General features: G+C 57.1%; 1 protein-coding gene across 1 annotated transcript in view; it reads right to left on the bottom strand.

Annotated features, from left to right (window-relative positions):
• Positions 1-1,463: 1,463 nt before the first annotated feature.
• LOC124234330 (serine/threonine-protein kinase SIK1) overlaps positions 1,464-13,281 on the bottom strand; it is a 13,006-nt gene continuing 1,188 nt past the window's right edge. The window contains exons 2-14 of the mRNA XM_046651654.1: positions 12,346-12,516; positions 11,744-11,860; positions 8,978-9,041; positions 8,639-8,800; positions 8,376-8,500; positions 8,148-8,271; positions 7,268-7,491; positions 6,835-6,984; positions 6,288-6,410; positions 5,945-6,161; positions 5,102-5,377; positions 4,427-4,661; positions 1,464-3,926 (exon numbers count right to left, since the gene is read on the bottom strand). Coding sequence (XP_046507610.1) covers positions 3,560-3,926; positions 4,427-4,661; positions 5,102-5,377; positions 5,945-6,161; positions 6,288-6,410; positions 6,835-6,984; positions 7,268-7,491; positions 8,148-8,271; positions 8,376-8,500; positions 8,639-8,800; positions 8,978-9,041; positions 11,744-11,860; positions 12,346-12,516 — 2,355 coding nt within the window. The 3' untranslated portion in view covers positions 1,464-3,559. The remainder of the gene's footprint in view (positions 3,927-4,426; positions 4,662-5,101; positions 5,378-5,944; positions 6,162-6,287; positions 6,411-6,834; positions 6,985-7,267; positions 7,492-8,147; positions 8,272-8,375; positions 8,501-8,638; positions 8,801-8,977; positions 9,042-11,743; positions 11,861-12,345; positions 12,517-13,281) is intronic.

Below are 13,281 nucleotides of genomic sequence, written 5' to 3'. Positions count from 1 at the left end.
CAGAGGCTTCACAGATTCCGGCGTTTAAGCAATACTTGATTCGCTGCCGTTCCCAAGGCCGTGGAAACGTATTCTGTCTTCACAGGATTCCCTGCAGGTCCCGCAGTCCTCTGTCCTCCCCCTCCCCCCTGGAGCCCGGCTGTCCACGAGGAAGCTACTGTCCATCTCTGGGCATCTCCTCCTGAAAAGAAATCTTTTTTCTTTTCATTGTGGTTCAATATACGTAACATAAAATCTACCCTCTTAACCATTGTTAAGTGCACAGTTCAGTGTCATTAGATACATTCACAGTGGTGTGCAGCCATCCCCACCATCCATCTCCGGAACTTTCCATCTTCCCCAAAGTGAAACTCAGTCCCTGTTAACCACCAACTCCCCCTCCCCTCCCGGAGGCCCCGGTTCGACAGTCTACTTCCTGTCTCTACAAATGTCACTCCTCCAGGGACCTCCTATAAGGGCACTCATACAGGGTCCGTCCTTTTGTGACGGGCTTATTTCACTCAGCGTAATGTCCTCAAGGTTCATCCATGTTGTAGCAGGGGTCAGAACTTCCTCCTTTTTCAAGGCTGAGTAATATTCCATTGTATGTACTGTATTTCCTTTATCCATTTATCCGTTGATGGACACTTGGGTTGCTTCCAGCCCTTGGCTGCTGTGAACAGCGCTGCCTTTGTACAAAGGTGTGCAGACATCTGATGGGGTCCCTGCTTTCACTTCTTTCGGGTAGACGCCCAGCAGTGGGCTGCCGGCTGATCAAGTGATTCTGCTTCACTCTTTAAGGAGCCGCCACAGTTTTGCACAGCACCTGCACACTGTGCTCCCCACAAGCCCTGCAAGAGGGTTCCGGCGTCTCCACGTCCTGGCCAACACTTACTGTACGTTTTTTTGTTGGTGACCATCCTAACGGGTGTGAAGAGGTTAAAGAACTTTTTCTAACCAAAAAATATTTGTCTGGTATCAAAATGAAGGGAATCCTCTGTTCTTTTAGCCGCCATATCTGCCCTGTTGCTGGAAGCTGGTCAGGCCAACGTGAAGAGACCAGGAAATAGTTTGGGTGTGAGATGCTCCCAAATCCTTGATTTGTAAGCAGACGCAGAGAACACTACGGGGGGAGGAGCCAAGAGTGGATGATGCCCTGGGAGGGGAGAACCATCTGAAAACAGACCTGAGCCTGCCGCAAGGGGAGGGCGTCTGAGGACCAGCAAGGCCCCAGGCACACACACTCGAACGTAAGCCTCAGGTTGCACCTCCCTGTGCCCTGACCACTGAGCCACTCATCACTACTGCTGGCCGAGTTCCGCGTAGTAACACTACGCTGGGGTGTGTGGCTAGGTGCCCGTCGGGCTGAATGCAGGAGGTGACGCCATGCCCTCCTCTTTAAGATCCGCAACTTGAATGAACCTGGAGGTCACAGCGTCTTAACCAAGTGGCTCGGAAGGAAGGAGTTCCCACAGAGACGAACCGAGGGAAGAAGTCAAGGGTTTTTCTCCCCAAATATTTTATTTAAATATTAAATTAAAAAACATACATCCACTAATCATTTGGCATACATTTCTCATGTGAACATAAGAAATAAAATAATTCAGTTACGGTAAAAAAACAAACTATATACACCTGAACCAGATCACGCGGAGCCTTTAAACAGGCGGCCGCACTCGGTGCGCGGCACGGCGCGGTCGGGGAACCGGCGGGACGCACGCCGCACACACCGGCAGACACGACACGGAAACATGACTCACAGCAACGAGAGGAAACTACCGAGAAAGTAAAGTGCTTGTCGCGGGTCGGAGGCCTTTGATCTCTGGCGTTAGGACAGAGAGTCGTTTTAAAAGGGGATGCAGTTTGGCGTTGGGAACAACTGTGCTGCCTCCGTGACTCTGAAGGCGAAGGCCGCGGCGGCCCAGGACGTCCGGAGTCCCCCTCCTGTCTGTCCGGAACCTTCTCTGCAAGTCAGAAGGAGGCTTTGGGGACTTCTTTGCAGCCAGGAGCGAGGACAGTCCCCGCCGGGTCAGGAACAGCAACGGGGGCGGCGGGCAGAGGGGAGCACCCGGCTCAGCAGCCGCTCAGACGCGGGCCGGCCCACCGCCCCGCCGCTGGGAATCAGCCGTCTGCGGCCTCTACAGGTGCCCTGGTTCCCACCCGCCGGCGCTGCCTCCTTAACACCGCAGGTTCTAAGAGCCGAAGTGAGCTGAAGGCACCTGGGTTGGCAAAGGGACGGGGACGACCAGGGCCGAGGGCGTGTGCGGCGTCCATTGGAGAGGCCTCTCGCTGACAGTGCCACCCCAGAGTTCACCCGCCAGGGAAGGACGCCCCTTGTCCCCCTCCACGCCCACCTGGTGCTACCAGAGAGGGAAATTTAAACCGGGAACACAAAAGTGTAGTAAAAAATATAAAAAATAAGTAGTGTGTATTTGTCTCCTATTTATATACAGACACAGTATTCGCTTGAAAAAAGGAACAAAGCTGGAACAACACTGATCTAACCTCTCATCTCACGTTCCTTGAATGGAAGCCTAACACGCCGGGGCCTGGATGAGGTGGGGCTGGCCACCGAGCATGACCCGGCCGAGGGCAGTGGAGTCACGGTGTGACCCCTCTGCCGCCCGTGCCCGCGCTGCTCACAGCCTCGCCATATTGCACATTCCCCCAGTCAGTTGTTCTTTATGGACCCTGATAATGAAATGCATCAAAACTCAATTAGCAGCGGAAAAGAGATGCACAGCAGGAGGAAGCTCTCTGGCTCCCTGGAAGGCGCCTAGGGCTCCACGCCAAGGGGCCCTGGACAGAGCCCCACCTCAGCCATCCCGCCCCCTCCAGCTTCTTCCTTGTGGCTCCTCCGGAGAATCCTGGAAAAGTGACCCTGGAGCAGTTTGCAAAACTTCTCATCTGGAGTAAGAAACAAGGATCCTCTGGGTTCTGATGTCGGGGGAAAGAATTCCGAGAAATTTGTAGATTATCTTCTCCTGGGATGGCTGTTAGAGCTTTTTAAAAACTAATACATAAAGTGGAAAGTTCACAGTTTTCATTTGAAGCATAAATGTTTCAGGAAGTTGGAGGATTGTTAACTAAAAAAAAAAAACGTTACTAGTCCACACGTGCACACCCGCACACACGCACGCGGAGGGAGACGCACCCACTCAGTTCCACGGCCGCGGCTCACACCACAGTTTCCTTGTCCGAGGCGTCCGTGGTTGAGGGAGGCTCCAGTCCCCTCCCATGGCCAGCTGATCCGCAGTGGCGCTGGCCTGGCGAGCCCAGCCCAGTCGTCCCTTATCCCATTGCCCTCCTTCCCCCTTCCCGTCCACCCGCCCCAACAACACGCCCCTCGATTATTATTTTTCTCCAAAAAGCTTCCAGTCCCTGCTCATAGTTGCAGTTGCTCAGTGCAAGGAAAAAGTAAAACAAAAAGTAACTAAAAAGCCAAAACACCAAACGTATTGCTTGTTTCGCTTCTAGAAAGTTATTGGCTTTGAGTCCGGAAACGTCTTCACATACTCTGAAATTATTGCTTGGAAAAGTCGGTCGGCTGGTGCCACGGGGCGGGCAGCCGCCGTGTCCCTCACTGCACCAGGACAAACGTGCCCAGCTGGCCGGAGGTCAGGTCCTCCATCTCACAGTCCCCCTGAGGCAGCCCCGTGGGGTCAAACCTCGGGGGCAACATGGCGAAGGGCGGCTGTAGGGGAGTGGCGGCCGGGAGGGGGGCTGAGGTGGGGCTGATGTGCAGGTGGGCGTCCAGGAGCTGGGCTGCCGACGCCACGGGGGAGGCCCCAGCCTGCAGGAGGTGGGGTGGCAGCAGTGTGCCGGGCCCCAGCCCCAGCCCCCTCTGGAGTCCAGACACCAGGAGGGCGCCGTCACAGGGGGCGAGGACCAGCGGGGCCTGCTGGCAGGTGGGTGGGGCTGCCGGGTGATGCTGCAACTGGAGCAACCTGGGGGACACAGGGAACAGGTCACTGCCAGCTCTGCGGCCGTTCCTCCCACACCACCCACCCCTGGCCAGGTTCAGACACCCCGGGTTTCCCCGGCCCCCGAGGGAGGGCCCGCCCCACGGGGCTGCTGGCTGGAGCTGCTCAGAAGGCACGATGCTGTGCGTGAGTAACCCCTGAGCAATTCCTGACATTTCCATTCTCCCTCCTGCTTTTGGAGCAGCTCAGAGCCGCCAACCAGACGTGACATTTTTATTCACTGCTCCCCAGCCCCCACTTGCGGGCTTCAAAGTGACAAAACCTGACTGCTCCCCACCTCCGCCACCATCCTCAGGGAGAGAGGCTGTCTGCCTCACAGATGTCCCCACGCTTGGGGGCAGGGAGGTGCGCTCATCTGATTATACGGAGCAGGGAGGGAGCTTAAGAGATAAGGTCACTCAAGAAAATCCCCGTGTCCATGAGTCCCCCCAAGGTCGCGGGTGACCGGCGCCAAGCGGGCGTACCTCTGCTGGTGCAGCACCTCCTCCAGCAGACTCCTGCCCTCCCGGCTGCTGGCCCCGCTGCCGTGCAGGCCTGGGCTCGGCGCGGGCAGCTGGAAGGTGTTCAGGCCACCCCTGGTGGCCCGGCTGGAGGAGGAGGGCTGGCACACCTGGCGAGCCAGCCCCTTGATCTTGTTCAGCCCCAGAAACCCTTTGGTCCGCGCATTCTTCCTCAGCTGCTGCCGAAAGGCTTTCAGCCCTGGAGAAGGTAAAATCAAGATGGTCTGCAGACCGTACCCCAGCCTGGGACCCACGCCTCCCCGGCTCAGATCCTGCTTGGAAGGAGGCCATGAGCAGTGCTGTGGGACACAGGAAAGGGCTGGGAGGGAGCCCAGGCACCAGGTGGGGGCTGCCTTTGTGGGGGGTGCCTCCCCGAACCAGCCCTCATCCAGGTCGGGAGCTGCTGCCCGGCATCCTAGTGTCTCTTGGGCTTTTAAGACCAGCCACCAGAAGCTGTGTGAGTTTGTCCCAGAAGACCAGGACATCCAGAACCCGGGCAGCATCTTCAGCCTGCTCCGCCTAGGCCCAGTGAGAGAACAAGGGAATGCCATCTGCCACCAAGGACAAGGTGACACCCTTCCAGGGCACACAGTCTGCTGGACTGGGGAAGGTGGAAATCAGCATGAAAGGGGAAGTCACCTTGAGTGAGTGAGGTGTCCGACGCCCTCCGGCCTTCCTGGAAGCTGACGGGGAGCGGGGCGGCTCCCCCCAGGGCCCCCTGCGCCTGGAGCACTGGTGTGGCCGACTGGGCCCCCAGGAGTGGTGAGGCCAGTCGGAGTGGGGAGCAGGTGCCCAGCAGACCCTGAGTGGCCAGGCGTCCGCTGAGCCCCACCAGGCCATCACCTGCTGAGGTCAGACAGCTGTCGGAGCTGGTGCCTTCAGAAGGACTCGCCACAGAGGAGGAGATGACTATACCTGCAGAAGGGACACGGCGCTTGAGGGGGCCCTCACGCTCCCCGAAGCCCACCGCGACCCGCTGGCACCCGGCAGCTTTCCTGGCGAGTCAGAGGTGCCGACGGCCCCAGGAGAGGAATAGGCTCTGACGCCCTCTCTGTGCCCCTGCGGTGTCACCCAGGCCCTGGGGCAGCCCGCGGCCCACTGACCGGGCACAGCTGTCCAGGCCTCTCACCTCTACCCTCAACCCTGTGGGGACGGAGGTGGTGACGTCAGAGGCCACCAGAGTCCAGGAAGCCTCAACAACCAGCCGCCACGGGGGAGCTTGGACCCGTGAGGTGGAGGGGCCTAGGCCAGGGACCTGGCCTCCCGGCACCTGGGGGCGGCTAAATGGCACACCACCCCTGCCACCAACAACCACACGAAGTGTCTAACCTGTGTGGCCTCTGGAGCTAAACAAATGACAAGTCCTGAGAACTGTCACCAGAAGAGGCTGCCCAGCAAAAAGGTGCATTCTGTCAGAGCTGCGCCCACAAACCCACGCAGCGGACCGTGATCTGGGCCAGTGGGGCCCAGGGGAACACTTACAGGGAGGGGCGCCCGGGGAGAAGCAGGTGGAGACCTCGGCCAGCGTGTGCCTCCGGCCTGAGCTGCTGGGCAGGGGCATCTGTGCCTCCTGCTCCTCCTCGAGGCCCTGGCCCTGCCTGACCTCCTCGCTGATGGTCGTGTCCAGCAGGCTGGTGGGGGAGATGGAGCGATGCCGGAACACTCCGTTGCAGTTGGTGTCCACAGGGAAGAATAGGGGCTGCAAGGGATGGACACGAACGTGTGAACCCTGGAGCTGTGGGAGACCGGGCGCAGGGGCCATCACCGCCACCTGGAAGGAGACGAGCCCACACCCCACATGTGCCCAGGGCAGGTGCTCACACACCTGGAGTGAGCTGTGGAGGTCACAGTCCATTTCAGCCTGCAGGACGGACTGCCCCAGGCTCTGGGGCTGCGGGCACAGCAGGGCGGACCGGAAAGCATCGCCGGGGAGCCCTTCCTGAGGCACCTGGGGGTCGGTAGAGGAGGACAGACGCTGTCAGGGAGGCAGCTCTGGGGACAATCGCGAGGAGTGTCACAAGAAAGACCACGCTAGCTTTGTTCTGGCGCTGACAGGTGTCAGCCGCTAGCTGGCCGGGCTCAGGACATGCCAGCCCTCCTCTTCAAGGCCACGCTGTGTGGGGTGACCAGGAGGAGGTGCCAAGAGGTGGGCACCAGGGACGGATAAGGAACAAAGGGCCACCGGGCAAGGCCTGACCCCTCTCCTCCATGCACTGTGGCCCACAGGGGAACCCCCAGTGCCTGATGGGCAGGAGGATGTGACCCAGGGGCGAGTGGGCTCAGCCTGCGTCCAAACAGGGATCCACAACTTGGGGGACACGATTCAAGACAGGGAGACGGGGCGGGGCTTTAGAAGGAGGCCCTCCCCTCACCTCAAAGCCGCTGAGGTCTGAGCTTCTGGGCCTCGGCTGCCTGGCTGGGCCGGGGCGGACCGACGGCTGGGCGTTCCGATACTCCTTCAGGCGCTCGAGGAGGAGGTAATAAATGGCAGCAAAATGGTTATAGCTGCTGTTCTGCAGCGACTGGGGGAGGCAGAGGGGGGTGGGGTCAGAGCGAGGCCGGCAGGGCGGAGGAGAGCTCACATGGGGGGTGAGGGCGCCCCGGGACTGTCTCACTGAGGCTCCCTGACGAGACCGTTCTGCTGTTATTCTTGGGTGGCCAAGAATGTCCCTTAGAGGAGCGGACAATCTGGCCCTTAAATTAGCCCACGTTCCCACTTAAACTCGACTGGCCACTGTCTCAGAAAGAGAGCCTGTCCCATCCACAGTCAGAGCCACTGCAGGCCAGGGCCGGGTGGGCGCTCACCTCCACCGTCCTCTGCCGGTCGACCCCGAGGGTCTGCATGATGCCCAGCACCTGCTCATCGTAATCGCCCAGGTTGGAGTTGTAGCTGAGCGCAGAGAAGGCGGGGCAGGCCTGCCGAAGCAGGGAGGGGTCGGCCTGCATCCACCTGTGCTGCCGGATCTGGGCCACGGTGATGCGCTTGGCGGGGTCCACCACCAGCATGCGGCGGATCAGCGTCTCACAGTCTGGGGGGCACGGGGGGTACACTGAGCCCTGTGTGGCAGCCCGCGTGCCCACCACCCATCCGCTTCCCACAGTAGCCCTGCAGGGACGAGGCTCCCTCTGCACAGGCAAATGAACAAGTGACCAGCCTAAGAGCACCGGGGCCAGGAGCAGTGGCCTATGCCGTTGGCTCAGACCTGCCGCCAAGGAAGGCCACCAACTGAGGGATCGGGCCCCTGGGGGCGTGGGGGCACAGTCCCTCTATGTCCCCCAGATAGAGAACCACTTAGACTGCCCATTCTGCTATGACCACACACAATAGTAGGCAGCGGGTGGAATATCTTTACTGTATGGAAAAGAAAAGCACGTGTGTGGAGTGGGTAACACTTGGGGGACAGGGCCAGCGCCCCTAGTTCTGGTGCTGGCGGGGACTCCAGAGACCAGGCCTGCCTGACAAAGCCACCTGCCCATCCTGTAAGCAGGGCACTGAAAGCCTCGGGGTGGGTTGGGTTACCCTGGCAGGCGTCTAGCGCACACTCCCCAGAACAGGGGCTGATTCACGGGCCCCACGGCAGACTCAGAAGACGGCAAGCCGGCATTTCAGGAAATAACTCCTCCTCGAAAACCTGCAGCCCGGTTACCCAACCCTTCCCGCGGAGGTGCCGACCGGCTCACCTACCCTGGGACATGAAGAAGGGGATGCGGAAGCGGCCCTCCAGCACGCGCTGCCGCAGAGCCGGAAGGTTGGGCCCATCGAAGGGGAGAGACCCGCAGACGAGGACGTACAGCACGACGCCAAGGCTCTGCGGAGGACAGACAGCGCGGTCAGCCCCGGCACACCCTGCCCTGGTTACCGCTGGGGACCAGCCACCGGCAGGTGACACATGCCGTGCATGGGGGCTCCTACCCAGACGTCCAGCTGCGGGCCTTCATATTCCTTCCCCTCGAAGACTTCCGGGGCTGCGTACGGGGGGCTCCCACACCACGTGGACAGAGGCTCTCCTGACTTGTAGAAATTCCCAAATCCGAAATCTGAGACAAAGAACCAGACGATGAGGTTACCAGGGAAATGACAGGGGCTGCGGTGCAGAGGGATGTGCCCCCCACACACGCCCCCTCCTGCAGGACGGCACTTCTGAGCGCGGGGACCCTCCCAGGCGGGCCCCTTGCCTGCCAGCTTGATGTCCATGTTGCCATCCAGCAGTAGGTTCTCGGTCTTGAGGTCCCGGTGAACAATGTGGTGGCTGTGGCAGTACTCCACGGCCGACAGAATCTGCCAGAACTTCTTCCGGGCTTCATTCTCGCTTAGGTGCCCGTTGGAAGTCAAATAATCTGAAAAGCGACAAAACAGGGCTATAGCCCCCAAATCCGGAAGTCTGGCCGCCGTCCGGGGCACAATGGAAGAACGCGGTAGAATTTTAAGAGCGGTAGAACCAAATATTGGAGGAGCAATTCCTGACAAGTTAGCGCCATTTGTTTTCAACAGATACTTGAAAAAGCGTGGCTTACCAAACATCTCTCCGTTTTTTGCAAATTCAGTGACGATATAAAGCATATCCTTTGTTTCCATAACCTAAAAAATAGAGACCTAAGGTTTAACCACACCAAAAGGGAACATACCAACGGCATAAATGATCCACTTGAACCCCAGTAAATTTTTAACTTCTCCAGGAGGAATGCATTCACGATTTTAAAAAAGGAAACGAAAGAAAAAGTTCCGCAATAAAGAAACCAATGAGGGGATTCCTACTCAGAAAAGGAATTTTAAAAAAATCAGAGATGAATTCCGCAGCAACCTGCCTATCCTGACAGATCTTTGCTTTCAAAAAAGGTCTACGTGCCCTCGCATTTTTGTATCACCTGGCCTCACCCCCTTCGAGGATTCTGGAGGCTACAGAAGTAAAAGAAGCTTCCGGAGTTCTGCTAGGGCTTTCTTCTAGGAGCCTAGCAGGCAAGAGATTATTCGAGACGCCTGCCAGCGCAAGCTGAATAGGAGATAACGAGCGCCCGCTTCCACTTGCCTTGCCGACATGCTGGATCAGGCCATGAGAAGCCGCTTGCCGGGGAAGCCACGAGAGACTGCTCTGTGTGCAGCACACTACTCGGCGTGTGTCAATAGCAACAGCCAATGTCAAATACACTGTCAAGGTTCTCTTATTGATCGAGAATTTTATTTCACTTCGAAAAAATGTTTTAAAAGAGTTGAAAACATAACTAAGAAACTAAGTAAAATTCAGATCTTTGGTACTAAAAGAAGGAAAACAAACTCACGTCTGTGGTATTTTAAAATATTTCAGAGGGAGACAGAGAGAGAATACATTCTTTACAGAAAAAGACATCTCCGGGGTTCAAAATATAGTTATTCCTCAAAAAAGATACTCTAAAGACAACTGCTTTGACCCAGGAATCTAACGAGAAAAGTAAACACAATGCAGTTTAGCTGGCATTTTAACTGCCCTTGCCCTCGACGTGTGTGGTAGAGAGACGAGTAAGAAGACCACTGTTTATCCCTTTCCACAATTAAAATTAAGGGATGGAGAAAGAATTAAGAGTAAATATGTTTTGGGGGCCGGCCCGGTGGTGCAGCAGTTAAGTGCGCACATTCTGCTTCGGCGGCCTGGGGTTCGCCGGTTCGGATCCCGGGTGCGGACGTGGCACCGCTTGGCAAGCCATGCTGTGGTAGGCATCCCACATACAAAGTAGAGGAAGATGGGCACAGACGTTAACTCAGGGCCAGTCTTCCTCAGCAAAAAGAGGAGGATGGGCAGCAGATACTAGCTCAGGGCTAATCTTCCTCAAAAAAAAAAAGAGTAAATGTGTTTCAAGTTTTAAAAAACCTCGAGCAAAGAGGGAAGTTTCACCAAGGTTCTGGAGCCTGGGCCGGCTGGATGAAAAGTGGACACTAGTGTCAAAACCAGAGTCCTAACAATCTCACTAAAACCTACCGTCTCCAAACAGTTAAAGAAGCACACAGAACAGGGAAAAAACTCCCCCAGAGAAGACCCCTAACTAGGACCACATGGCAGGGCGCCTCGACAACCTGGTGACTCCATCCAGGGGGCGGCCGGGGACCTGGGCAACAAGGAGGGAGCTCTGGCTCCTCCTTCCAGCCAAGGCAAAAGCACACGCCGCTCGGCCAGTCCTGTGGAAGCAGGCCAGGCAGTGACATCAGTGACCATGGAGGAACTTCTTATCAGGGCGGCACCACTCAAAAATGACAACAGAAACAAAACACCAGCCGGGCGCGCCTGCCATGAGCTCTGACTTGACGCTGAGTAACCCGGCATCGGGGAAACACGAACCCACGACTCCACCGCTACCTGCACCTGAACCGAGTCCAACGAGGAGCCTTCAGGGAGAGTTTTCAATTACTATCCGTCCTCCCCACACACTGTACACCCAGCCTTGGCAGCTGCACACACACACACACAGGTCCCCTGAAATTTGTCTCAGATTCACGGGGTTTCATGAGAATCACTCAGAGGAACTTATATCCAACACAATTAGATGAAATATCGAGCGTTTGCAAACAACTCATATTTCGGCAATAGATTCGACTTCATCTCTGCAGAGTGGTCGGCTCCGTAAGAGATTCCTTCGCTATCCTAATTAAAACAGCACTTATTTTCCGAAGATACACTTTATTAGTTTCAACAGGAGAACAAAAATAAGTCACATAACAAACCAACAGACGGCCAGGGTGAGGCCTGTCCTTCACGTGGATTAAATGACAAGGTCCTTGCTCTCACCACGGCAAAAGTATTTTCATCTCTCCATTTCTGACGGAAGAGTTGAAACGGGGAAGACAAACAAACGCTCCCTCTTGCCTTTGCAAAGATAAGTTCACGAAGACCGGTAACGGCAGCTGGTTTTAAAGTTTAATAATTATCTGCAAAGGCGGAAGTGTCTTGTTTCACTCAAATTCGTCCTTCTAAACTAATGATTGCAGTGGCAATACACAGATCTGGTCGTTTGTTTTCAGAGTAAAATAAATGTAACAAACGACCTCTATGCATTTGAAACTGGAACGAATTACGACACTAAATAAAATTTTAATGAGGCAAATCTCAATTTGATCCAAAAGCAAGAAAATAATTGTAAATACATCTGCAGAGCTTACAAATACCAATCTATCCAGCCTATACAACCAAATTCCTGACTCCACATACACCCAGAGAGAGGGGTGCCCTTCAGAATCTGCAAACTTACCTTGTGGAAAATAAAAAGCAACACACTTGCCAGAAGCAACAGTGAGAAGCAAACCTGAGTCCTTACCTGATAAAGCTTTATGATATGAGGGTGATTCAGCAGCTTCATGATCTGGACCTCACGATATATTTTCTCCAAGTTGCTTGAATCTAATCGTGTTTTATCGATTATTTTTATCGCAACCTACAGGTTTTTAAAAGAAAAACGACACTTCATTTTAAAAAGCCCCTCACTTAACCCAACTTACACACTTCATTTTTTTGCAGGCTAATTTCTAAAACACTTTATGTCCCCAAAAGGTCACAAAAAGTTGCAGGAAAAGAATAACCAAAGGAACCAATAATATTACTCCCAACAGTCAGTTAAGTCCACGTCTTCAGTCTTCCCAGGCCCACTTTACAGGGCTTGAGCTCCCCACGCCAGGGCTCTGCGCCCCCAGATTATCTGGTCATTATCCTCTTTGCTGTCCCCTGATATTTGTACAAATTATGCAGGATCATAATACTGTATAAGGCATTTTTTTCTTTACCAAACTAAAAACTGTCAGCGTTTAGACAGTGCAGGCAGGGAATCAATCGGCTGCCCCCAGGGGGCTACCCCCAGGACGAATCAGGTCCCGCCCCCACCCCCGCCCTCGCGCTCCGGTCCGGTCCCGTCGCCCCACGCACCTGGGTTTTGGTGACTCGATGCCGGGCCAGCTTCACCACCGCGAAATTGCCCTTGCCCAGGGTCCGCTCGATGTCGTAGAAGCCCACGCGGAGGGGCTTCTGCTGGCCCTGGCCTGAGCCCGCGGGGGCCGCGCTGAACTCGGACATGATCACCATGGCTCCGGGCCGCACCTGCCGGCCAAGCGGAGCGCTCAGCGCCGGACCCCGACCTGCGCCCCCAACCCGACCCCTCACCCCGCGGGGCGTGAACTCGCCTCCCACCCGCCACCCGACCTCGCCGCCGGCGGTCGGCTCCATCCCGATCCCCGATCCCCTTAGCCCCGCGGGGCGCGTGGACCGGATCCTACACCCACTCCCACTCTCCGCCCGCGGTCGGTTCCAGTCCGGTCCCCAGTCCCAAACCGCAGGGGGCGTGTACTCCTCTCCCACCCGTCCCCCGCCGCCCGCGGTCGGTTCCACTCCGGCCCACAGTCCCAAACCGCAGGGGGCGTGTACCCCGCTCCCACCCGTCCCCCGCCGCCCGCGGTCGCTTCCACTCCGGCCCCCAGTCCCAAACCGCGGGGGGCGTGTACCCCTCTCCCAGCCGTTCCCTGCCGCCCGCGGTCGGCTCCGACCCGACCCCCGGACCCCTGAGGCCGCGGGCGCGTGGACCCGCTCCCACGCCCAGCGACAAAGGGGAGCCCGGCGACGGGAGCAAGCGGAGTCCCAGCCCGCGACCCCCGTACGCGCCCTGTGGGGCCGCCGGAGCCCGGAGCGCAGAGACCCGAGACCGGAGCCCGGAGACTGGAGCTCGGAGACCGGAGCCTCGAGAATGGTGCCTGGAGCGCGGAGAGCGGAGCCCGGAGACCCCAGACCGGAGCCCGGAGACCCCAGACCGGAGCCCAGAGACCCGAGAGCGGAGAGCGGAGCCCGGAGCCCGGAGCCCCGAGACCGGAG

This window comes from Equus quagga, unplaced genomic scaffold (assembly GCF_021613505.1).
Source record: "Equus quagga isolate Etosha38 unplaced genomic scaffold, UCLA_HA_Equagga_1.0 73442_RagTag, whole genome shotgun sequence".
Lineage (NCBI taxonomy): Eukaryota > Metazoa > Chordata > Mammalia > Perissodactyla > Equidae > Equus > Equus quagga.
Note: the sequence above shows the minus strand (reverse complement) of the source record. Positions and strands in the feature narration are given on the sequence as shown.